The sequence below is a fragment of the Argentina silus genome (genome assembly GCF_951799395.1).
Source record: "Argentina silus genome assembly, chromosome: 1".
In the NCBI taxonomy this organism is placed as follows: domain Eukaryota; kingdom Metazoa; phylum Chordata; class Actinopteri; order Argentiniformes; family Argentinidae; genus Argentina; species Argentina silus.
The window spans coordinates 22,409,340-22,436,036 of NC_139655.1; the positions used below are offsets into that span (position 1 = coordinate 22,409,340).

At 42.4% G+C, this 26,697-nt stretch overlaps 1 protein-coding gene across 1 annotated transcript in view; it reads left to right on the forward strand.

Moving 5' to 3' along the window:
* The window catches only part of pou6f2 (POU class 6 homeobox 2), a gene marked incomplete at both ends in the record, with an annotated part of 71,299 nt that overhangs the window by 2,252 nt on the left and 42,350 nt on the right, over positions 1-26,697 (forward strand). Inside the window, 2 exons of the mRNA XM_083669666.1 lie at positions 13,803-13,900; positions 17,688-17,907. Of these exons, the coding sequence (XP_083525792.1) occupies positions 13,803-13,900; positions 17,688-17,907 (318 nt within the window). The remainder of the gene's footprint in view (positions 1-13,802; positions 13,901-17,687; positions 17,908-26,697) is intronic.

The following is a 26,697-nucleotide window of genomic DNA, read 5'->3' on the forward strand; positions in this document are numbered from 1 at the left end:
AAAAAAGGCAGCAATCTGGGTGCTCATATTTAGATATGTAATGCACCATCACACTGATATTCCTGTGGTCATCAATAAACAAGACTAATTCATTATATTGATATCTTGAATAACATTTCTTAATTAACAGTATTATTATTATCAAACACAATAATGATGTTAGTGTTCTAACATAATAAACACCAGAACATTGTTTCATAAGCTCAACTTCAACAGCTGCCTATATGACCTCCTTTGAGAACAGTAAACCAAAGCAGTGCATAGCGACTATGAAGATAATAGTTTGTGATTTTGAGTGACTGTGGTCACCATATGGCCTTGTAGATGATTCTGTTTTGCCTCTATGTGAGGTATGATGTGGGTTTTTATGTGGTTTTGCAGGTACAAGCCCTTGCATAATGTATCTCTCCTGTTGTGCCATTGGGTCTTTATGTGGTAACAAAGTGCTCCTGGAGCACATATTCTACATAAATATAACATATGATATCAAACTGACCATACTGTACAGTATAGACATACAGGTTACTGTACAATTTTGAATTAGTGCAAAAGCTGCCATACCGTTACTCCTTGTCTACTGAACTGCTGACAGCAAAACAATCCATTATGTTTTCACCCTAGTTTTCCTCTCGTGTCAAGTTCTCTTTGCCATTGTTGTGACTTTCTCCCCCCATTTGTGTCAGTTAAGAGAAGGGGGTGCATCAAGCAGGTGTGTCAAACCTCCTACTGAGATGTACTATGCTGCTAAGAGTTTGACATTACAGCAGGCTTTAGTATTGTAGAAGAGTTATGAAAATGCAAAAACAAATGGGATCTTATCTGAACTACTTATTGGTGATTATTGTGTGATACATCTGCCAAAAACATAATTATCATCATTGTATAATCGGGACTTGTTTATCTTTTTGGATGAATTCTAATGAGCAAGCAAGTGAAGCCATTTGCACTTGTTAGTACTAATAACGTCTGTGACATTATCCATTGCTGGTGACAGTGACTTATGATTCATTGTCTTATATGCCACTGACCTAAAGTGAATTCAGAGAGCTTTGGTGCTCAAAAGTAGCACTGCTCTCAGAGGCCTACGTGTTTGCACACAACAGAGTCCAAAGACATGGTGGTGTTACGTTAGACATAAAAAGACAAGAGAAAAGCACTAGTTAGTGTTTTGAAATGGATAATACATCCGACAACAGCCATCCCGTTATGATGAGGCAGTATGAGGACAGATGTGTGTGTGTGTGTGTGTGTGTGTGTGTGTGTGTGTGTGTGTGTGTGTGTGTGTGTGTGTGTGTGTGTGTGTGTGTGTGTGTGTGTGTGTGTGTGTGTGTGTGCAGTATCATGTTTGTGCCTGTGTGTGGATTGGGAATAGACAAGGAAGTCGGCTGGGCCGATGGTATGAAGCCTGGAAGTATCGTACTTGGGTGTCTTACGATAAAGTGCCACTTGGCGGATTTTACTTCTGAAATATATGTTGGGGGAGCGTTAAATAATTATCAAGTCCTGATCCGTATAAGGTTTCCAGCTGTCAATGAAATGATTTTTTTAGGATATCCCTAAAAAAATATATCCTTGTAATCTCCAAAACAAAGGCCAGTGTAAGGTAACATTTGACATACCAGTGTTATTTATTTTTTTAATAAGCATCAACCTGATTTGTTTATCACCCTCATGTTTATTTTCTGTTGTTTTCTCTGTCTTTCTTTCTTTCTTTCTTTCTCTCTCTCTCTCCTTCTCTCTCTCTCTGCCTTACACACACACACACACACACACACACACTCACACCCAAACAAACACAACACGCTCCACCCACCCACACACACACACACACACACACACACACACACACACACACACACACACACACACACACACACACACACACACTTTTTCTCTCTCTCTATCTGATTACATACATTTCATGTATTTTATCATAAATCCATAATAATTAAGAAAATCATTCAAGTTCATAATGAAATGCAAATTTCTCAAAATGAAAGGAGCAGTGTTTATCTTCATGGCATTGCCCTTGTATGTTCCATGAGTTGAGTACATCTAAGATACAGTACGTCCATATGACCATTTTGTCTTTGATATGGGTGTGCCTCTCACCTTTGTTGTACATCCCGTGGTGTGTTTTGGTAGAGGAGGATGTCTAATGTTGAGATGTGGCTGGTCGGCACTGCCCTGTTGTCTCTTGTGGGGCTGATGGAGGGATGGTTTGGCTCTGCCTGTAGGCTGTGCCCCGGGGGGTGCCCTAGGCGGGCTGGCAGGGCCCACTCTTGCCCTGGGAACCACTGCCCTGGAGACCTGGCAGGGCATAGAGACAGACAGGAGATGTGGTACTACTGTAGATAGAGAGGTAAAGAGAAAGAGAAAGAGTGTGTGAGAGAGAGAGAGAGAGAAAGAGAGAGAGAGAGAGAGAGAGAGAGAGAGAGAGAGGATGACAAGATTATTGTTGCAAAAAAAGGTAAAAAGAGAAGTGTGATGTTATGCCATGGCAGGGCTGTGTGTATATACTATATATGATATACTATGATGTGCTCAACTCAATCTTAGATGTGGCTTATAAGTAGAGTGTACTGAAGTCTCTCTATGGTCATAGAATCACCTTTTATTTTTTTATCAGAAATCATGAAGGACAATTTCTTCTTGTGTATTACGATAATGATTTCTTATGTGGGTACTGACAATGTAAACATTAGAGACGTGATTCAAAACATGCACAATACGGCTATACACAGCCTCAGTCGCTCTTGGAAATATCCATGCATCAGTCAACAAAAGCCTGTCCTTGGAGAGTGTGGGGCTGAAAGAGCCTTTATTCAGACATGGAGGCGTGGAGCTGAAGAGTCTGAATTCACTGAGGATAATTTGTTAAGCCATAATTCCAGGGTTGAGAGGCAAGAGATGGAAATACCTGAAAGAGTGAAAGAAAGGAAGCTCACACATCTCTCTCTCACTGTTTCTCTCTTTCTATCTGATGGTGTCAATACATACTGTACAGCAAGAGATAATGACGTGGACGATCCGTTTTGAGGTATTATATACTGCGATGTAGCATTCACCTTTAGCTTAAGTAGATTTGTGACAAGGAAAGGTATTGTAAAAAAGCTCACAATTGATAAAGAGCTTATCAGACAAAGTCAATGTACAGTATGGATTTGTTTTTTTCTTGTTTTGATATTTTTGCCCTCATGTTCCAGACATTCTCATTCTCTGCAGCTTGAATTTGTATGGGGTATAGAGCATTTTGTGAGTGTCTGGTGTCATACAAGTGTGTCTCGGTTCACCTTCTGTGCAGGAAGTGGGTTCTGATTTTGTTGGGTTTATTTGTCTTTCTACTCTTACGGTGTATGGGGTTATAGGTTGTTAGCTGTGAGTACATACAGTATGTTTATGTCAGCTATAACCTATAGAGCATTGATCAGGGAGGTCACTGGGTATACACTGATAGTGGGGGTCATTGTTGTCTACCTCACCCTGCCGCAACATCCACCCACCACATGCTTACCTCACTTATGAAAGGTTTTTCTCTTTCCTTAAAAGCTAATTTCTCGCGGTTGTGCAAATAGTCTTTCCACTCCAGCCATCAGCAGCTGTAAGGCCCCACAAAAATCCTGGTGACGGCCATTGTTTATTCCTGGGAAAAATGGACATTCGGTAGTTAGAAGGCCAAACTACTTTTTTTTTCTTCAGAGGATGAGATGGCGTGGATGTGTACAGTTTCTGTTTTCTCTTCTCAAGCAAATCTCCCCCTTTCAAACATCAACAGACAAGATAATAAGACACTCGGAGCACAATTCGGTATTATATTCAGCAACCGAAGGCTCATCTCTTGTCAGTTTGCATTTACTCTCCCAAGGATGTGACGCTTCTATCATCATGCTGTCAAAGAGAGCCAGGCCGGAACGACAGGGGCACTCATTTCATACACTTACTGTCTACATGAAATGGTCTGCACTTATACCGATTCTGCCAAAATGGAGGAACATTTTCACAAAGGTCACCTACAGACAACAAGAGGGGGGAAAAGGAATTTTGTATCGATTTATGTGATTTGAGGTTGTTCAGAACACAAAGTCTCGACAGAGGGACATCACTTACTGTAAAACACTACTTTACCTTATTATGTGTTCCATTTTCAAGGCAATGGTCTACTGATTGGTCTTGAAGAGATACAATATTTATGATCTGACAATGCATATCTACTCTACTGTATATTGGTGGTATACTGGTACACTGGTATCTGATATTCTTGAATATTCAACAATATATTTTTATATTCAAATGAAAAAAGCCTTAAAAAAAATCCTTCAAAATCCTTGAAGAGTAGTCTCCAGTTTTGATAGTAATGCTTAGCTACTCTAAAAAGTTTAGCGCAGGGAAGAAACATTCTGTCCCTTCAAACTTTAGGCCTATTACATGATTTCATGATTCATCATTCATGGTTATTGGGCTGTTATAAGACATTGAGAAGACATCTTGGAGAGGCCATTACGATCAGCTTCTAACTCATACACCTAAAACACAATCCCACTCTCCCACTTGCTACTCATCCCCTGAACCTCTCTCTCTCTCTCCACACACACACACACACACACACACACACACACACACACACACACACACACACACACACACACACACACACACACACACACACACAAACACACACACAGACACAGACACACATACACACACACACCGCTGGAGGCAACCCCCCTTCCTTATTATTTGTGTGTAATCAGCTTAACAGGACGAGGGGGGGTTCTGTTTGGCTGCTTGCTAATGCAAAGAGGCTCGTAATGTTCTGCACAGAGGTTAAGTAATAAAGTGGCACAAACCCTGGTGTCTTGAATGGGGGCTCAGTAAATAAGACAGGATAAAGGAGGCAGAGAAGGGACAAGGAGTCTCTCCTCAGGAGGTGGATCTCATTATGAGGATTTCAGCTGTCTGCGCAAACGTGAAAACCAGCTTAAAGCATGCCTATAAAGCAGGTGTAATACATTCACTAATGCGCCCCAGAGCGCCTGTGGTCTGTAGTCACACAATCCCAGCTCAGATAGAGTTGAGGAGCAGGAAAGCAGGAAAACAAGGATGACAGGCAGGCCCTCTTGTTTTTGAGTTGGAAAGTAGAGAAGGTCATCCATTTTCAGTTAATGTAAAACCCAGTCATGTAGACAGCACTCTCAGTGACACTCAGCACTTCAAAGGGAGTGACATTAATCCAACCCATATATTGAGCATATGGTTGAAACTGAAAACATGCATGTTTTATAATGAACTATTGCAAAGCAAAGAACATAGAGTTCTTTCTACCAGAAATGGAATCAATATCAAAATGCACTTATTTTCCTGCTCAGGAGGACCCTTTTAAAGTAAAAATCTTTATCAAAGAAAAATATGCCATATAGTCTGGGTTCCATAAGCAATATCAACATACTCTTCATGTCGAGCTAAACAAAGAGACGTTACAAGTCTCTACACTGACGCGCTCGTCGTTGTTGAGATAATTGAAGTTGGAAGGGTCACATTTTCGGAATGGAAATTACATCCTTGTCTTTGACTCGCGTGGCGTGAACCAACAGATGTCTCTCCTACACTACAGCCCCTGTGTCCTTCACAACCTTTTATTATTTATAACTCTCGCTCTTTGAGCAATGACCAGTACTAATGCATAACCTTCTGTCCTTCTGGCTGATTCGCTTCCTTTGAAACCAAAGATTGAGGGAAGAAGGGAGAAGGGTGTGTGTGTGTGTGTGTGTGTGTGGATGAGGTGGGGGTGGGGGGGGGGGTGTAGGGCAGTTGGGATCCAGGCTATCGAGAAGTTATTATGTTTTTCCCCTTCATATCTGAGGATGTGGAATGACATTGCAATGCTTCTTTTTTCCCGGGAATGGAGTTATGGGCTTCAAAGCGATAGTCTGTCCTGTCTCCCTCCACTGTGTGACGGCACCACAGAACGTTGAGAGAGAGAGAGAGAGAGAGAGAGAGAGAGAGAGAGAGAGAGAAAGTAGATTCAGCCAGAGCGAGTGGAGGGTTGCTTCTATCCTCTGTTTGTTGTTACTGTACACCAATGGATACTAGTAAATAACTCCACCACAGGGAAGGAAAACTAAGAACTTTACATTCAAATTCAAACACTGTCAAGCCAACCTCTAGCTTAGAGTGAGCTAGAGAAAACCTCATTTGGGTTAGTACCTGTACGCTTTTTCACATGGGAGATGATGTGAAGTATAACCTACTCTTGTACAGACTGGTGTGCTATGCAGTATCCTGGGATGATAGATGCTATACCATGCTATACCATAGTGTAATCCATTATTATCATGATACCATTATGACAGTGGGGGCGATGAGAAGAGTAGGGTATGGGGGGGCAGGGGGGGGGTGTGTGGGGTGGGTGCTCGGTGGGACTTGGGGGTAGAAAGTGGGACATTGAAGCAGCATTAGTCTTGGATAGCCTGAGGGGTCCAGGATGATGTGTCAAGCGTGACATGTGGGTGTCTAGCCCCCTGCATCGCCCCGCACCACACCGGCCCCCTGTCTCTGTCTCTGTCTCCACCCACGACCACAGACGCCACTGGCTGCCTCTAATTGTCCCTCACTTGTTCTCGCTTGGTCAGATGCAACGCAGGCTGATGGACACTCTTTGGACAGGGTGTGCTGTCATGTTACATTTGAATCATAGACATATATATATATATATATATATATATATATATATATATATATATATATATATATATATTCCATTGATTTGACATCATTGATTTGAATGTGCATGCTAATGTTCAAATAGACCTCGAAACATGATTCTCTTTGTTTTAACGTCAGTTTTTACTGTAGATACTTTGGGGAAATGATGACATAGAATCATACTTTGGGAAATTACTTTTTTACACTACTCAAAAGGTTTTCGATGTTTGTGATGTAAAGCAATTTGGGTATAAAATAATGCTAAAGGTTTTGTGAAAAAAACAGGAGGTGGGGGGATATAGTCAGGGAGGGATGAGTAAAGAAGAGAGAGGCCCTCTTGCAGGACAGGGATGAAGGGGGCATCTGGTGGAATCCTATTTACCACAAATATCATTTAAGTAATTTAAGGAGAGGCGCCCATCAATAGTGAGGGAGGCACCTCGACATTCCCCTCCTCTCCTAAAAGGCTTAGAGTACTCTCAGGCAGGCAAGCCCTGATCTCAGCGTCCATCCACGCCTTACTGATGGCCATAAAAGGATAAGGAATAATAATTTGGATTGTTATTTGTCTCTTTCAACCCTGAAGGTAATCAGGTTTACATTGCTTGGGGAATGAGGAGAATGGGCCGCAACAGATGTGGTCATGTGCAAAGTGTTCTCTCTCTCTTTCTCTTTCTTCCACTCCCTCCTCTTGGTCCTCTCCATCCCCCCTTCCGTCTCTCTCTCTTCATCACATCGTCTCCTTCTTGACCTTTGAAATGAGCATTACCCCTTCTCTCCAATTTACCTCCTCCTCTCCTCTCCTCTTCCCTTCCTCTTGTGCTCCAGCACCTCTTGGTTTCTCTGCTTCTCTACTGCAGAGAGAGAGAGAGAGAGACCGGTAAGAGTAGGGCCAGAGCCAATCTCTCTACAGAGAGCATTGTTGGAGGGAGACCCTTGGCCATGAGTGAGAGGATAAATATTGGACTATGCTCCTTCTCTGTTATGAAGAGCAACATTTACATACAGATGAGTACCTAGTCGCCATTCAGTAGCAACAGTTACAGGGGAGGTCTATACAAGAAATCTATCATTTTGCTGTATATATAATAGAAAGCAGCACACATGTGTGTGTCATTGTAAGAGGAAACACTTCTTAACACATTTTCATGTAAACAACACAAAGAGATTTTGAAGAGGTCGCTATACCTCTTTCTTTCTCTCTCTCTCTCTTTCCCTCCCTCCTTCCGGTGTTCTCTGGTGTGGCTCTGTAATTACTCCAGAATTACTAACCCTAACCCTAAAGAAGAAGAACTGCTGTAGTGAAAAATCCAATCCATGCTGTCCAGTGCTTTGCTGTTCTGTTTCTCATGTGAAATACCTCAACTCCCTAATTCCACTTATTTGCTGAATAATTAATGAGCGAGGGAGATATTTCTATCTGTAAAGTCTATGCTCTCTGCCCAGCAGAAGTACAACTTTAATGCGAGAGGCCCAGAGAGACTGGCCTGCCCTGTGACCAGTGGAGACCCATGCTGGGCTCTTAATTAAGGAAATGACAGCTCTCCAAACTTGGTACGGATGTAATGCAGCTAATGGTATTACAGGCAAGCCACTCAGCACTCGGGTCTCTGGTGTGTTCAAACTCCGAAAAATGCTATTGACCTGTAACCAGCTAGCAGCCTCTTCTCCCTGGTCTCTAAACAGAGTATTACTTTCCTCCTCGTCCATGGGGAGCCATCTAAACCAAGAGGAGCAGGGGTTATTGGCAGCACATTAAGCCCTGTGTTATTGTTGAGGGCTTCAGAGTGCTGAATGAAAGAGAAAAGAGATACTTCAATCTGGACCTTCAGATGCCTCCACATAGGCCTCTACTGTAGGGAGACAGGTGGAGAGTATTACTGTACAGCATGTTAGCACATTTGTCTTGGTTCTGGCACACGGATGGTGTATGATTATATTGCAGTGTACAGTATATTACCTTCTTTCTCTGACCCCTCTCTTGAGGGAAGTATTTTCAAGCATAATGTACTGTATGAATATCTAGGGAGTAGGAGACCTCTCTCTCTCTCTCTGCCCCCCCCCCTCCTCCCCCTCTCTTCTACCCTCTCTCTTCCTCATTCTCTCTCGTGTGTGTGTGTGTGTGTGTGTGTGTGTGTGTGTGTGTGTGTGTGTGTGTGTGTGTGTGTGTGTGTGTGTGTGTACAGTACGTAGTGCATGATGTGTGTATGCCAACCCCATAAAAGCTCACGTCATGCTTTCCAGCAGCATTAGTGAAATCAATGGCCAAACAATCCAGCACAATTGGTCGCGTATTGACAGAATTAAACCTTGTGTATGATGTGACTTGTCATTTGTTTGGCCCACTCTGATGCTTGGCCACCCATCCATCCTCTGTCCTGCATGGGCTTATACTGTCCTTTGTTTAACAATCAACAATGATCATGAACAAGCATTCACATTTTACAAACAGATATTGTATGATAAGTTTAAAGAAAAGATTCTTACATTTTGTTTGCATACTGATTAGGAATAATTTCACAATTCAACTGATTCAGTTAATTAATGTTGTCATAAAAGATATAAATAGACTGTTTTGAGATGGAAAGCTTTATCACTCTCAATATATCACACCCAATGTGACCAGCTAAATAGTCAGACAGACTCAAACAGTTGCACTCAGCCAGGCTTTTTGTAAAGACCCATAAAAAAGGTAGCTTTTGTCAGGCTGGTTGATTTTGAAAAGCATAAATCATTACCAGGGCTCTCCCACATCTCAGAACGTACTTGATGCATTTATCCAAATGCATTTTCACTAAAATAGCATTACTAAAAGTGTTAAAGCTTCTTTTATGGACTAAGAATTGATTCATAAATGCACTGGGGCGAAAACTAAGTCAAACACAAAGCCTTCAATAACACCCATTTCATTCAGATGGTCAATGTATGAAGCGGTTGAATTAGAGTAGGTGGCATGCTGATTGCCTTATGAAATCCTGGCTAATTGTTTTGTGTGGTGGTGTCCTTGGGGCAGCACTCTGCATTGAGACGCATAGCAAATGATGTCAATTAAATATAGCTCTTTGCACGCCATAGAAAGCCCTTTTTCCTTCTGTGGCATTGAAAGCTGCTCTGCAGTTGCCACTTAGGCGATCAATGCAGGAGAATTTATGTAGCGACTGATATTGTGAATATTTCCACATCATAAGCCACTCCAAAGCTCCCACCGATCAGTGTAATAGCAAATCGTTATTTTTGTAAAGTATAGAGGACTTGACTGTGATTAAACTGCATTTTGTAGGTAGTGTTTAGTTTCCAGTAGAGCTAAAAACAGCACAGAGTGAATAAATCAGATTTTATATACAAACATTTAACACTGTAAAGTTCAATGGTACAGTACAGTATGTGCAACAATACTGAGACTAAGAATACTAAGAGATCCATTATGTCCAAGCGAAAGCATGCCAATGTGGACCATAGAGGGCTTAGCTATTCAACAAAGCTATTCAACAAAAATACATACATTCATTCATTTGAAACAGCATTCTTTTCTTAACAAACAATACTTCATACATGCACTTCATACATGCACTAAAACTGTCCCATCTCCACGTCATCTTAGACATTCATTAATTCAATTTTATCTACCAGATGACCTGTATATGAAATGGACGCAAAATATTATTTTCAGCAGACCTTTTATCATTCCACATGCCATTACAAAGCTATTGTCAGTCCAGGGCTAATGCATAAAAGGAAATCCACTTAAGAGACATTCAGATTTGATAAGCAGGTTAAAAAGAACGACACATTGTGCAATAAAAGGGAATTGAAGATTGACTCCCTGGATATTTCTTCTGTCAGGTTTTTAATTTAGTGAAAGAAATCATACCAGCACCTTAGGGAAAAGATGTGCATGTGCATTTATTTATTATCGATTTTTCCCCCCCGAGCTAAATCTGTTAACGTTACACATATTTGCAGGGGGATCAGGGTTTCTCTTTAAGCTGCTAAGTTATTGTAAGATGATGCAATGAAAGGCATACAGCAGTTATTTAATAAGCCATCCTTCTGCACTGCTTATCAAATGGAATATAATATTCACAACTGGTGAAGCCCCACTACTTATACATTCATTATTTATTGATGGTATTGTCATGCATTCTGTAAACTCTGATTCGCTCATCAATAATAGAGAAGAGTGACTTTTTTGATTGGAGGAGTATAACAAAGTCAAGCAGTTGTTATTTCATCCGTGCTATTGAGATGGGATGGATATGCTAATTAGATTAACCGTTGCCAGTGCTCACTGCTCAATTCTGCTGTCAAGATTACCGCTCTGTGTTGACATTCATGATGGTTATTGTTGTGGTTAATATGCAGTTACATGAGTCATTAAGCAATGGCAAATGATTAAAAATGTAAGATTAATGTTAACAAATTTGAATGAGATGCTTGACTGACTTAATAATTTCAGTGTCTAAGAACATTTTTGGATTGCTTTGAATACTGTGTGAGATTATGAAGAATGAGGATGAAATTTACAAATAACTTGGAATATTAGAATTGGGTATAAAACATACACATATGATCCACTGTTAAAAAAAAAGCTTGTAATAGGGTTGGACTGAAGTGAGCATTGAACTCAAGTCTTAGATCGCCAGAGGGAATGTAGAATAGTTAGTGTACAAGTTTGATTTAAATCCTATAGAGCAAAGGACGAGAAAAAGACTGAATCTCTGCAGAATGTTATTATATGCCATTTATAGCTGACGCTTTTATCCAAAGCAATTTACAGTGAGTGCATAAATTTTTCAGTATATATGGTCCCAACAGGAATCAAACCCACAACCTTAGTGCTGTTAACGCCATGCTCTACCAACTGAGCCAAAGAGGCCCACACATCAAAATACTGGAAAGAAAAATCACACAAGAATGGAAATGACATTAACATACTATTCATAAAACACACGTTAAAATAAGATCAAATATAACTATACACCCATCTATGAAACATTCAAATATCAAAATAGAGAAAAAGGGGTGTAACGATTTGATCGCAGACAGGATGTCTGCTAGGTGTGCCCCTTCTTCTATGACACAATTAACCCAAAACACTTAAATTGATAGCAGTTGATCAAGGCATTCCCTTTGGCTCAAACACAAAGAGTAATTCACATGTAAACACATGTAAATAGAATATAGTGGTTACCATTTTAGCCATCGACTGTCATCATATTTTCAGACCAGTTTACTAATCAGCCTGTCTTCAAATCCATCTACAGGACTGTGGACTGTGTGTGACCCATAATGGGAGAAATAATGGGTGAAAAGAGACTGCACCGTCAAATACTAAGTGACGGTATAAGGTTGACAAGCTAGGGGGTATGTGGACCAATATCTACAGTAGACACTGGCCCAGCGAGCCAGAGGTAGGAACCAGCCAGGAAAGCAGGCCCCCCCCCCCCCCCCCCCCCCCCCCCCGGGCTTTCAAATCAACCATCAAATGCTTGAGGTTCATTTGGTAGGTCATGACATTCACCAATTATTTGAATTTTATGTAAAGATGAGATGATGTTGTTGTATGGTAGAGCGGTTTTAGATGTAATGCACACATTTGCGCAGTTACACAAGACAGACAATGAGTGGTTTAGAATCTTTGATAGTCCTAAAGCCTGAATCAGGTTTTGTGAAGGAGACAAAAAACAGTGCTTGTGCTTGTATGACTGTGTTCAGTTTGGTTAAGAATTCAAGAGCAAAAGTATTTTAGTTAGATGCAGTCCTTGCAGTGTCTGTACAATGGTTACCAGACATTTTTTATGGGAGTCTTTTATTCAATGCATGGGAGTCTTTTGTTCAATGAAGTCAAAGATGCTGTGTTTGTCAGGAGGTCATTCTGTGGAATTATAAAAGCTTTTATCCGCTAGAATCGCCTAACTTGCCTAAATTGAGGTCCCACTGTTCATGTTCTTTGACCTTCTAGAGTACCTCTCTCCCACGTTGTTTTCTTTGGTTTCTTCTTTTACAAATTCCACTTCAAACTTATAAGGCAGCGATATACAGCATGTTTTAAAGCAGTGTTTGTTATTGCCATTGCTGCATAACTGCTTTAACACAAAGCTTGTTTTGCTAATGTCTACCCATATTATTTGAGCCATTATTCTTGACTTCGGTGAAGCATAGATGGTTTATTTTATTAAAATCAAATGCTTGACTTAGGGCCTTATTTGAATAACTCACTTGAATTATTTCACTTAATACACAACCATCCATACAGTATTACGTCTAGACACAATGAATACAGCAGCCTTATAGGGGCAAGCTGCAGGTCTAGTGGAATGTATTTTGAGAGCATGGTCACAAAACATTTTGATTCCTCCACCCACAAGCTAAGCTTGTACTAAGAGATAGATAATGTTATAAGAGCCAATAGTCAGTGCATGCATGCGTGCATGCGTGCATGCGTGCATGCGTGCATGCGTGTGTGTGTGTGTCCCACCCCCCGCCATCACCTTAGCCCCCTACCCTGAGTGGCTCTTTGTTTTCTCTGCAGCCATCAGCAGGCCTGTTATCATGTCTCTGTCTGATCTGATGTGCTCCGCTGTGCCCTCATAGCTAACAGGTCTAATTGTGTCTCATAGCCGCAGGCACAGAGAGGAGAGGACAAGGGGTGGGGGCTAGATGAGTGATACTCAGCCATGTAAATGGATGGATAATGTGGCCCCGTGTGTTTGCTCTGTGGCTCAGCTCAGCTCAGCTCAGCTCAGCTCAGCTCCATCCCTCAGCTGTAATCTAGGCCGTCGGGGAGCGGCTGGCGTCCATCAGCCCCCGTCAATGAGCCTCTCAGCTGGGCTGGTAATTTATTCACCACTGATTGTTAAGCATGCTGCAGAGGGTTACTGATAAAGCACTTAAACACAAACCACCCCCCCCCCCCATCCCTCCATCCTGCCTTACTAGAAGCTGTGTGACATCACGGACTGGCATTGTGTGTGTCTGTGTGTATTTGTATGTTCATTTGTGTTTGTGTCGGTTTATGGTTGCTTTAATGTTATAGTATATCTGTATTTCTCTCTCTCTCTCACCCTCTCTCTCTCTCCCTCCCTCTCTCTCTCTCCCAGGGGCCCGTGATGGCTCTGTCCAATCTGATGCCAGCAGCAGTCTTTCAGAGCAGAGTCAGCTGGGCCAGAATCACCCAGCCTACTCAGTAGGACCACAGGTGAGTGTCTTCTGCTGCACCTGAACCCAAACACACAGCGCCTGATAGACACACACACAATCAACAACACATATCAAAACATCAAAATGTTCTCAAAATGATCTCAAATCCTCCTCTGAATTAATCAATACATCACAAGTCTTTGTAACCGCCTTATATTCTTGATTAGCAATAAATAGAGGTATTACATATCCGCTGCACTCCTCAACACAAAGACACACAACCCCCAACCCTACTAAATAGCTCAATAAGAGCGTACCAGCAATCAGATGTATTGACTTGGTGGCTCAACAGTGTCTAATGAACATCTATCTCATTAGTGCCGCTCACTGTCACCTCTCTGAAAACACACACACACACACACACACACATACACACACACACACACACACCACACACACACACACACACACACACACACACACACACACACACACACACACACACACACACACACACACACACACACACACATACTGTCACTCACATAGCACTCAGTATTATTCAATGGAGGGCTCCACACTCAATCAATCCTCATCATGGTAAACAAAAGAGGAAATGTGAGGGGAATCGAGTCATTGAGAGCATTGAGCCAGTTTTTTCAGAGTGTGAATCCCTTAGTGAATCACTCTCTCTGTTTCCAGTGAGTGAGTACAGAATAAGCCTGATTAAAAACCCTATGGTGATGAGAGATACAGTATGTTCACTGTTTAATACATGGATCCATAAAAGGGAATCTGATAGAATGGACTAATCTTTTAAAGTTGTGTTTGAGCTTCAGCTTCAGTAGGCTGTTCCCCCAACAGTCACAGTCTAATATATTAATGCTGTCAGTACAGTCTCAGTGAAGCTAACACTTTTCAGAAACAAAGGCGCTCCACATGCCATTACCAATTCTCGTGTTCCAGGATCAATATGTTTTGATAGATTCTCACTGCAGAGCCGGATATTGTGGGAACAACCATTATCCTAGGGTAGTTTACCCAACATGAATCCACCTTCCCCCCCTGGTTTCCCCACTCGCTGTTAGGATGACAAAAGTCTGCTATCTGGGTGATTATGGGCAATTTCTCAGTGCTAGAGCTGCCAGGCAGATTGAAAGGCCTGCGTCTTCCCTGATGGGCAGAGAAGCAGGGCACCTCATCTAGATCCTAGCCCCCCATCCAGAGCCCCCCACTCACACCAGCACACACACACACCTACACACACATACACGCACACCCACAAACACACATACACACCCACGTGTCCTCTCCCTAAGAGACCACTCCTCAACACTCAGCTGTCAGGCATGCCAAATACACACAGTGCTGTACTAGGCAGCCATACTAGAGATGTGTGTGGAGAGAGACAGGGAAGCCTAACACAGGAGAGGGAGATGCACAACTATTCGGACACCCACAGGAAACAGACTGGGTTATTTACTGTAATGCTCTGCATTAGGCAATTGTGCGGATGCGTTGGAATTTTAGCTCACTTTGTGGCTGGATGGGGGTAAGATGCTAGTTATCCACAGGTGATCTTCAGATTAAATGTATATATGTGCCACCCGTTGCATACTCGCCTTTATTATTTTATGGTAGAAAGAGATTAAATCAATTCTTAACACCTCTTCTCAAAGCCATGAGGCGCCCAGCAAACACAGCCCTGAAGACAAACAGCAAGGGGTCTTATTTACTTGAAGTGCTCAGAAGCTTGCGAACACGTGCCTGCAATGATAAATCAGGACTATATTTGATGTATGTAGAATTGTTTTTTTAATATTATTCCCTTCCATGTAGCGCTGTCTTCAGTGTCAGGCGTGGGAATCTCATTTCATTTGACTGGAAGATGAAATCTTCAAAGACTTGTCTTTGATTATCTGCTACTCCAATTCAAGACGAAATTTAGTTTAAAAAGCAAGATTAAACATATGTCAATGGTGGCAGACAAAAGGGCTCGCCTTTGTTATTGTCCTTTGAGGCTTCTTTGAGCTTTCAAATGACTAATTCCTTATTTAAAGTTAATGACAAATGTCATGTTGAATGCTTTCAAAGCAGTCAGCCATTGTCACTCTTGTGAATTGTTGTAGGGTTTCAAAGCAAACTGTAACATGTAATGAATGTTGAAAGAATAGTTAACATTTAGAACCAAATCATTATTGCTGATGAAATAAGGTATGTTGTTGGGTCCATTTGTTCACATGAAACAGTTGCCATATGTACACTTCTATTTACTGGCACATTGACTGGTCTCCAGACTCTCTTTTAAACAAAATCCCTTCTGTCATTGAAAAACACATTTTTCCAATTGTTACAGTTACTTCCCTGTCCTGTGTTTCACCTTCAAATCTCTCTTAGCCTCCTGGCTTTAAACTCATGTAACATCACATTCCTTAAACTGTGATTATGTCGGGGCTGGTGCACGCTCTCCGCACCATGCAGGGTTATCTTAGTGACACGGCTGTCACCCAGGAGCACCAGGTCTGGGAGTATGGTGGCATCTTCGCACCAGTCCACCCCTTCCTCTCCCTCCCCTCTCTGCTAGCTGCAGACGCCCCATGCAAAACAGAAGCAGATAGCTGACAAGTGCAGTTAAAGGCTGGTGGGCTCAGGTCACAGTGGAGAAGTCAGGGGACTAGAAGCCACAGGGCAGCCAACCAGGCAGGCAGGCATAGAGGAGCTGAGCTAGAATGTTTAAGAGTTGTATTAGCATAGGCTTGGACATACAGTACAGTAAAGATGTGAAGCACTTTCCTCCCTGTTCATACTCTATATCTAAAGGCACTACAGCTATTTTGGAAGGCATACAAACAGTTTACTTTATGTTTGTTTTACATCATGCACTGAAGGCCAATTGTCTTCCTTGTTTCCCCTGATGATGTCATATGAATACACTCTGCGCCTGACCAATTGAAAGATAAATCAGATCAGAGTGAAAATGTTGATGTTACTATACTCTATGTCAACGATGACACAACCCTCTCCATCTGGTGTAAAGAACAGGAATTATATATTGGTTCAAAGCACTCTGCCAAACCCACTTTCTTGAAAAACTATATCCAAACTGCTTTTCCACTGGGCAAAATCTCCCAGTGAGTCCCTGATAACAGATCTTAGCCTCAGTGGGTCAGACTGCACAAATTCAACTTTGAATAATATGCGAGTGAATGTGCTGACATGAAGTGAGTGAAGTACCTCTTCTCCCACCAAAAGAGGGAAAATGCTGATATTATTGAAAGTGCATGGAACAATTCTATGGCAGATTCAATGGTATCAGAGATGGGTTCATTGTGTTGAAATGCAAACCACTCTGCATCTTTCTGAAAAGGAATTGCGCTGCTCTCCATCGAGGGGTTGAATTTATTTTGACACACACAGCAGTGTGATTTAACTGTCACTCAGTGACATGAAGCAAAGCACACAAGTCAGCAACAAAAAACAACTGCATTCATCAAAAACACATTGATTAGAGTACTTCAGTCACTTCAGTGACATCTGCTTTTCGAGCGTGCTGACCCTATTTTCTCATCGATTCCTCAATTTGATTTGAGATGTATATTATAGCACGATTCTTCGTCCTTGCCATGCCCATTTAAAAACATTTGCTACTGCACTGATGAAATATGATGTGAATGTGATGCACCTCTCTACTATTGTATTCATATTAGGGATTTGAAGCCTGTGTTGGCTCTAATGTACTGTGCCATCAATACTTTTTCATTCTTACTGTAGTACATTGTGGAATTCAGTAACAAGGTTCTTTAACTGTTTGTGTTTATTTGTTTGTTTGTATGTGTTTGTTCCAGTCTCTGCTGGTGGCTCAGCAGTTGGCCAACGCCGTAGGTGGTGTGATGTCGGGGGGCGCGCCAAGCCTGAACCAGCCAATACTGATCCCCTTCAACACGGGCGGGCACCTGGGCGGGCAGCAGGGGCTGGTGCTCTCCCTCCCCACTGCCAACCTCCAAGGCCTGGTGGCTGCTGCAGCTGCAGGGGGGCTCATGACCCTCCCCCTACAGAACCTGCAAGGTAAGATTGTCCTCCAACAGTTCAGCTCCAACAGCTGTTGTCCGAGCCAAACCATTATAACAGGGAGAGGGGGAATTAGGTATCTCCATAGTTAGGTTTATATGTAATGTATGAGGGGTTCTCCATTGACATAATACAGTCTTGCAGTCATTGAACGACACAAAGAGAAAGAGTTTAAGTTCTAATACATCCAGCACTGAATTCTAACAGTTTGAATTGGACTCAATGTGACTTTGTCTAAAATTCTAAACTCTCATTCACCATAAACTCTCATGTACTGTACAATAGTTCAGCCTTTGCTAAAGTTTTTCCTGAACCGTGGTAAGGATATGGAATAACTGCATGTACAGTATATAAGCAATGACAAGATAACAGCAGTAATCATTTGTTACCCCATGCACCAAAGTCAAACATTTTGTTCTACACTGTACTGTGTATGCTCTGCTACACAGGTGATGTCTAATACTGACCTGTAAAATATGTTAGATAAACCCCAGAGCACATTAAAAGACTTTGGGGGGTTCTGTTCCAAAAAGCCGCCATCCTCCACTTGCCAGAAGGAAGAACCATATTAATTACAGGTCAGCGTTTTGCAGCGCAGCGCAAAAGCACTTTATGTCTCTTTCCTCTGCATAAGAGTGCACTGTACTCTCCTCTTTTACTCTCTCTTTTCCACCTCATCCATCCATCCGTCCATCCACATGGGCTGTACTTATCCTCGCCTTTTAAACTTTAATGCCCATGTGTTCTCTTTTGATCATAGTTGTAAATGGTTTTCATTTTAATGTTTAAAACATTGTCTCTTTTATACCATTAGATTGAGTGATGGATGGGGAAACCGTCAGTCATGAATCTTGAATGAGAGGGGCCTTTGCTAATGTAAAAAGATGCCAGGCTGCATGTAAAGAAGTGTATTTTTTTGGGTTGGGTGGGGTGGAGGGGGGGTAGGGGGGGTAGGGGGCTGGAGATTACAATAATGCCAGGGAAGCACAAAGTGCAGACTAGAGGAGTCTCCCCCCTTCAAAGGAGGGTTATGGATGGACAGATGGTTTTGAGTGAGGAAATGTGGAGGTACTGTAGAAGGCTAATGGACACAAACATGCATAAATAACACTGTCCATCCTTCGCTATGGGGTGAGCTTTTAATACAACGCACGTCTGCCCACTGACTGATGCCTCTCAATGTATCCTGGAGCAAAGAGGACGGTAATGGGCCCACCAGGCCTGTCTCACACGTCAACAACTGTAGAGAGTATACTGGATGTGGGACAGCCCAGAGGCCCAGAGTGATAACTGACTGACAAACACGTTGTCATAATGTTTAGAGAAGAGAACAAAACCCCTTTCAGTCATGTGATCAAGAAATAAGAAATAAATTGTTGCAAAAAGAAGCTCACATTAGAGAGAAATGCCTTGTCGGCAAATTCTTGTTAAGCGTTCGCATTGACAGACTGCCCGTTCACACTTCCTTCCTCTCTGAAGGGGGATGCCAGTGAGGGGCCCTCTGTGGAGAGAAAGTGACACAAGTCACGAGTGAAGCTAAATGTCTTGACTGTGTCCAGGGCCCTCTGGCCACACAGCTCTCCGTCCACTCTCCCCTGTCTGTGCTCATCATAGCCACGCAGAGTGAGGCCTGCTGGCACAGCACCTCTGTCAAACGCACACACACACACACACACACACACATACACATACACATACACGTACACACACACACACACACACACACACACACACACGCATAAGTACACACACACACACTCACACACACACACACACACACACACACACACACACACGCATAAGTACACACACACATACACACACACACACACACACACACACACACACATACACACATACACATACACACACACACATACACACACACACTACCCCCCCCAGGCTCTCACCCAGACCTGATTAATCACACGTTTAATGCAGTGCCCCACTGTAGCCGGGGACCAGTCAGCTCATTTCACGACCTCGGGAGCAAGTGTGTTTTACAGCCTCGCATGCTGCTCACTAATTAGCATCAGATCACAGACACAGACAAACCGAGAGCGCAAGTAATGAGACTCCAGGCCAGGGGGCGGGGCGTGAAGAGCTCTGGGCTCTGACTGTGTTTAAATGTAATGACCCAACTAATGAGCGACTATTAAGGCTGTTTGTCTTGGGAAACCGGGATGGGAGGGTGGGGTGGCATAGAATAAATATTCAGTGCCTAAAACCAGGATAAGTCTAGTACACTTTTCTACAAGTCTCTGACAGACTGTCTAAAGTGTGCTTTTTTTAGCAGCATTGGCTAGGTAATCCCCATTGTGCTCTCCCCTATCAGTTCATTTTATGCAAGGTACTAAACATTCTCACAAATGATATAAGCAGGGCAAAGAGGAGCTAAGCGATTTCCGCTAAGCATCTTTGATGACTTATCTCTCGTTAGACACCCCAGGCGTTTTCTCACTACTCATCTAAAGATCCTTCTTTAAAGATGAATGTGGAGTAGATGAGTGTGCGAGGAAGGCTGGAGAGTTGTGAGTTTGAGGCAGCCTTCTTCAGACGGTGATGAATAACAGTCATTGTAATGGGGTTGTGTGCTGTAAAGTTGGAGCTTGTTGTTGTTGCTTGAATAAAACGGAGCGTGATCTTGTGGCGGACAGACGCGGTAAACACAGGCACCAGTGTAACTTGTTATTTGTCAGAATGATTTATGCCAGGACACATTCTGTAAAAACAAATTCCCATTGAAACTAAACAAGGGAGAAAGTTATCTTTTGTGACACAGTACACACAATTCTCGCTGACTTCACAGGGATACAAACTAGGTTAGGGTCACGCACCAAGTCTATGAATGTGATGATTACGTATGTATTAAAAGACTGATAAATGTGTTGGCATTATTCTATATCTGCATTGGAAAAATCCACCATACTGTAAGCCAACAAAAAAAGACAAAAAAACATTTGCAAATACATTATTCAATAGAATAAAACCATGATCATATTTATATTGAATTTTCCTTCCCAGTTTACATATCACATGATTTCCATAACAGTAATTGACAGTACTGCATTACACTACGTGTAGTACAAGTTGGATCAAAAGTAGCACAGCTGTAATGCTCTGATGCTCAATGGAGGGGAAAAGGAATGAAACATCGTCTGTCTACTGCAGTTCTCTTTGACTCACTCAAAGGTAATGCAGGAAGCACATCTACTGAAGCTCTTTCATATTAATGAGCACATCCCATCTGATTTGCTCTCAGCCAGAGACCCAGGCAGGCAGCGTGCTACACTAACTACATCAGAGCGAGCTGAGTTCTAATGGTGAGGTGAGCACATTGTTCCTCTGCTACCGTGTCTCGTCCGGAGGAAACACGAAACCGCACTCAGGGATCCTGATAAATGCCTGCGTCCCTTTCACCCAACGCTAATGAGAAGTTGTGTCACTGCCAATCAAAGGCATGCATCCTGCTTTGACGAGAAACGTGCGGTGGTATCGTTCCTATGTTGTGAGTGTTTCTAGCATAGCATGAAACAAATTAGGGAAATAGCTGTGCTCATTACAAGCACCAAAGGGTGGGCTCCTTGGGGAAAGAGACAAATGTTTCCACACTAGTTAGTCCATGTCAGACTCCATCTCTTTCGGTCGGCTGACTGCTGCCGGGGGTACGCCGCTCCTTTAAGAGGTTAGCTCACCGGGCCACAGCTCTGAGGAAGCCTGGGGTGCCTCTCCATCTCTAGCTCCTTACACCGTTCAGTGTTGGCACAGTTGGTGAATTTCAAACATGCCATTCAGGCTTACTTTGTAGTCAAACATTGCGACACCACAATGTAGATATGTGTGTGTACAGTATATGAGTGTGTGTGTGCGTGCGGGCGGGCGGGCGGGCGGGCGGGCGTGTGTGGGTGTGTGCATACAGTATGCATGTGGGTGGGTGGGTGTGTTTGAGGGAATAACTGTAAAAGCAATTAAAAAGCAAAATTTGTTTGTATGCTTCCACGGGATGCATGCTGTACATCAACGTATACTACAATATCAGAGAGACTGCTTTATCACCCCCATCTCTACCCATACCTTCCCTAGATCAACCCCTCCATCTCTACCTCAACACAATAGCATCTCTCCCAGTCCCTCTCCCCCCCTTCCACTGTTTAATTTCAAGTCTTCTAAAGGAGTGTGTATTCCATGTCGTCCCCTTTAATGATTTAACTCTGCTGCGGCTGTAAGATGACTCGCAGGGGAGAGAGAGTAGCATTAAATAAATAACAGTGATAAAATGTAGACCTCATACATTTCAAAGCTAATGCAACTAGCGATGCAATAGGAGCAGCTGCACACAGTCCTGGAGCGGTAATTTGATTGATTTGTTGTGACAGCAGCCAAATAATTGAGAGTGAGAGGTGGTGTTGGAGATGAAGAGGAGACTGAGGCAGGTTGCGCTAGGCAATCCCCCAGCAGATATGGCTGCCTGGCTTCTCATCTCCGCCATTGATATCTGCCACTGGTTTATTGTTTGTCTTCAATAAGCAGCATGGGAAAAAAACGTGTGGGGTGACTGCCTCGTAGTGTGACAGTGGGGGGTGGGGGCGGGGGGGGAATCTCACCAATCAAAATGTACAGAACAGTGTTCAAAAGGTTAGAATCAAACGCACGCGTTTTTCACTGGAGCTCACACACGCACCTACACACCTACTGTACACAGAGATCCCTTGAGACTTTAAACATTGCTTAAACTCAGATGTATCTCAGATCTGTTGTGATGTAGAGATGTAATTCAATTTCACCTGTGAGTCTACATTATTGCAAAACATGTAGATGATTTGCTCTCAATTTGCAGTTGGGTTGTTGCGTCATGAATGGCACTGTTATGAATAAGACCATATAAGCCTATAATAAATCCAACAAACTCCCTATGGAAGGTATATGTAATTTTAATCTATCCTGTGTCTGTAAGAAACTAGCATTGTCTGACACAAACACAGCTTTACTCATCATAACAATGACCTGACAGATCCCAGCTTTGCCACATGTTGTCGTTTGTGTTGTGGATGGTGGCATTGTCACTCTGGTTCAGCCATAATGCAGGACAGCAAGTTGCTGCAGCCTGAGAGAGAGAGAAAGAGAGGGAGAGAGAGAAAAGGAGAAAGTGAGAGAGAGACAGAGAGAGAGAGGGAGAGAGAGAAGACAGAGAGAGAGAGAGAGAGGGGGGAGTGTGTGTGTGTGTGTGTGAGAGAGAGAGAGAGAGAGAGAGAGAGAGAGAGAGAGAGAGAGAGAGAGAGAGAGAGGGAAAAGGAGAAGGTGAGAGAGAGAGAAAGAGAAAAGTAGAAAGTGAGAGAAAGAGTAGAGAGTAAACACTCTTCATGCCAGTGTGGTCGAGGACAATAACAATCCTAAACAGATATGTCTGTGGCTGCTTCACTACAGCAGGTCCTGACATCTGCCCTCACTGTGGCACCACACTCAGAGAGACATTTAACAAACACCATGTCATAAACATACACTCTACACTGGCTGCACATCACATACCTGCACTGTACACTGTATAGGGTGAGACTGTAGCATGTTTATTTGTACACGTCTTTTATATAATATAGTAATAGTGTGTGTTGCCCACTGATTTGAGGTGACAATAAAGGCTTGTGTGGGAGTATACAGTGCTCTCTTTTGACTGAGAGACGGTGCAGAGAACCCTGAAATGACTTGAGCTATTCAGACTGGCATTAAATTACATGAATAAGTTGGAACACATTCGCCTTACTCCAGCCAGCTCTCATTCCATCAACTCCTGGACTATAACAATGCATTACATTAGCAGTCTAGCCTGGCTCCCTCTGTCCCATGCTCAGTCAAATATGGGATGGAAAATGTGCTGGTGTTTAAAAGCAAATATACATTTGTTTAACACAGAATGTCTTTAATGGTATAGTTTATAGTTTAAATCAACAATAATAATGATAATAAGTAGTATAATCATAAGTAGTATCATCATTATCATTTATAATCATTAGTATTATTATTATAAACATTTTTCTAAACGTCCTAACATTACATTCAATATTTCCGCTAAAGTACCTCTCTGCTTATCCAGGAGATGTTAGCATGTGCAGAATTACTCATTTTATTTCTCTCACCAGATGGTTTCCAAAAGAATTGCTCCCCTCACATTAAAGGTCTGCCATAGATTGCTAAGCTTTCAGGAACAGTCTGTAGTCAAGCATTTTAAATGAAAATTGATTTGTCATTTACATGGTCAATGAGAGGAAAATGAACTTACGAAATGTTGTAAATGAAATATTAGACTAGGTGCAGTGGGAGAGAGCAGACAGAGATGGTAATCTTGTGGAACTGGAATATCCGCCTGGCAGAATTGGGTGACATTTTACATTTATCTGTGTTCTGCATCACTTGTAATGTTAATGGTAATTTTATGGGACTGAACTGGAATGAAAATACTGTTATCACAGATTGCCTCAAATATAGAATTGTGTAAAGTAGCGCAGCTGTATCCTTTGTTTTCTATTTTCCAGTAATGTGAGTTATTGCATGATCTGTCCTCTGTTGTTGCACATATGAATTCAGCCCATTTGTTATCACACGGTTCTACTCAGAGGCACCCCATTATAAATACACACCTCCTGTAGCCAAGCATTTACAGAGACTCCATAGTAGTGTACAACTGGGCTGATAGGGCTGTATTCATCTCTGTGGGTTAGAGGTTTAGATGTAGGGTGACAAAAAAACATTGTTGCTGAATGACTGCTGTCTCCTTTTTATTTCTTCCAAGTGAGGATTTGAAAGAGGCTGTACTGAACTGAATTTTCCTCAAGGGATGCACAAAGATTTACTGACATTCTTAACATTGGGTTGTAGGTTATTCTCTTTTTAGACATTGCCATCGCCATGACCAGAGATAAATAACAGCACTTCTTTGAATATACATAAATATTATTTTGTCTAGAATAGCAGCTCAAGTGTCATCGAAATACATCATTATGTCAATATAAATGTACCGGGTTATCAATACAAACCAGCATCAACTTAATAATAACAGAAAATCAATACCAGCTTATCGGCTTATCAATACTACTTATGCTCAACCCGCATTATCTAATATCAATCAATACCTTGTGCAGTGAACATGTCCTATTTCCACAAAGACCTAGTATACCATAATGGTTTTGATAGGGGGTGGTCTGGCATGTTTGGAAAGTGAAAGAAGCAATAACAAAGCAGAAACAAAGTGCATAAAGAGCAAGCTCGGGGGGGGTTACACGCTAGCCTAGATCACACAGAGGTCATTATTAAACATGGGTGTCTAGTTCCAGGCGTCTGAAACCAAAGAGCTTGTGGTGATATCTGTCAGCAGATGGTGCGGAAACAAACCCCTGGCCATTGGGAAAGACTGTGGCTGGGCCATTGCTAAAAGCTATCTGTGGTTACTAATTGCTGGCCAGGGCCTAATTACCTTAATTAATAGCCTTGGTTTCTTTGGTGGTGGGGGCTGGTATCAGTGTCAGTGTAGCTCAAAAGGCCCCCCAGGATGTCTGAGGAGTGTGGGGTGGGAGTGGGGGGAGTCCCCGGGGGGCTATATGAGGACTAACCGCAGACACATTACAGATGGATTGTGTAGCATTTGAGCAGGCGGGCATGTTTCGAGGAGAGAGATCTATTACTCACTGATCATAAGAGTACATCACTAAGTACATCTCAGAGAGGAGAGAAAAGTAGTGTGTTTTCCAGCACATCTCTTCCTCCTCCTCTACTCTCTTCCTTTCCTTCTCCCTCTCCATCTCCCAGGCCCATGTTTCCAAAATGACAGTGCCGTAATTTCACAATGACAAAGTAGACTAAGCACCTTTTCTCCCACAGAGCATGGGGGGTTTTGTTCACAGAGCTCTCACTGTGAAATTAGCCCTTGTTTCTCTCCTGCTGCAGTGAAATGGTTAAAAGACACAGATCAGCCAATATGAAAATAGAACTGATTCAACAAATCTGCTTTTGCTGCTTTCTCCTCCTGATATTCACCCCTCCAACACCCCCCCCCCCCCATCAAGTACCTTGTCCGCATCTGGAGAAGGCTTGTAAGTTTCGGGTGCATACATTTCTTCTGATGATATATTGTCCCGGTGGGGAATTTCATTTACTGCCGCTGCCCTTTGCTGAACCTGTTGCTAGTCACTGAGCACGATAAGCGTATAAGTAGCGTGCTACTTCATTCATCATACATCGTTCTGGGCCCTCAAATATCTCATATGCGATTCAGGAGGAAACTACTAAACCGGCACAAAGAATCCCACTAGGAACAGCTGAGGTTATATTAAACGCTGTGTAAGAAATATATCGGATTGTTTGCATGTATTATGAATTACATTTTTGATGCTGCATTTATAGATTATTTGGCCTTTATTCGCTCGATGGTTTGTGAGGTATGAATTGTATCTCAAGTGTGTAGTGGTGCTTGCGGTTTACATTATACGTATCATATTTCTGACACATCTTTGTCTATGCATTTTTTCAAATCTGTTTTCCCCCTAATCATAGTGGCTGCTGTGTTGTGTTGTATTAAAGAGCATTAATAATCACAAGAGGCTCCGTGTCACTCAGAAGTCTCCACATCACTGGGGCTGACAATGTTGTGCTGGTGGGCATGTTGGTGCTGTGCGATAGTGCTTACATGCTCCTCTGACAACCAAAGGGAATAATTAAAGACAGAAGATGGAGCTAGAAGAATGAAGAGCAAATTCCATTGTTTGGCATTATTTCATCCCACTGAGTTCTTTCTCTCTC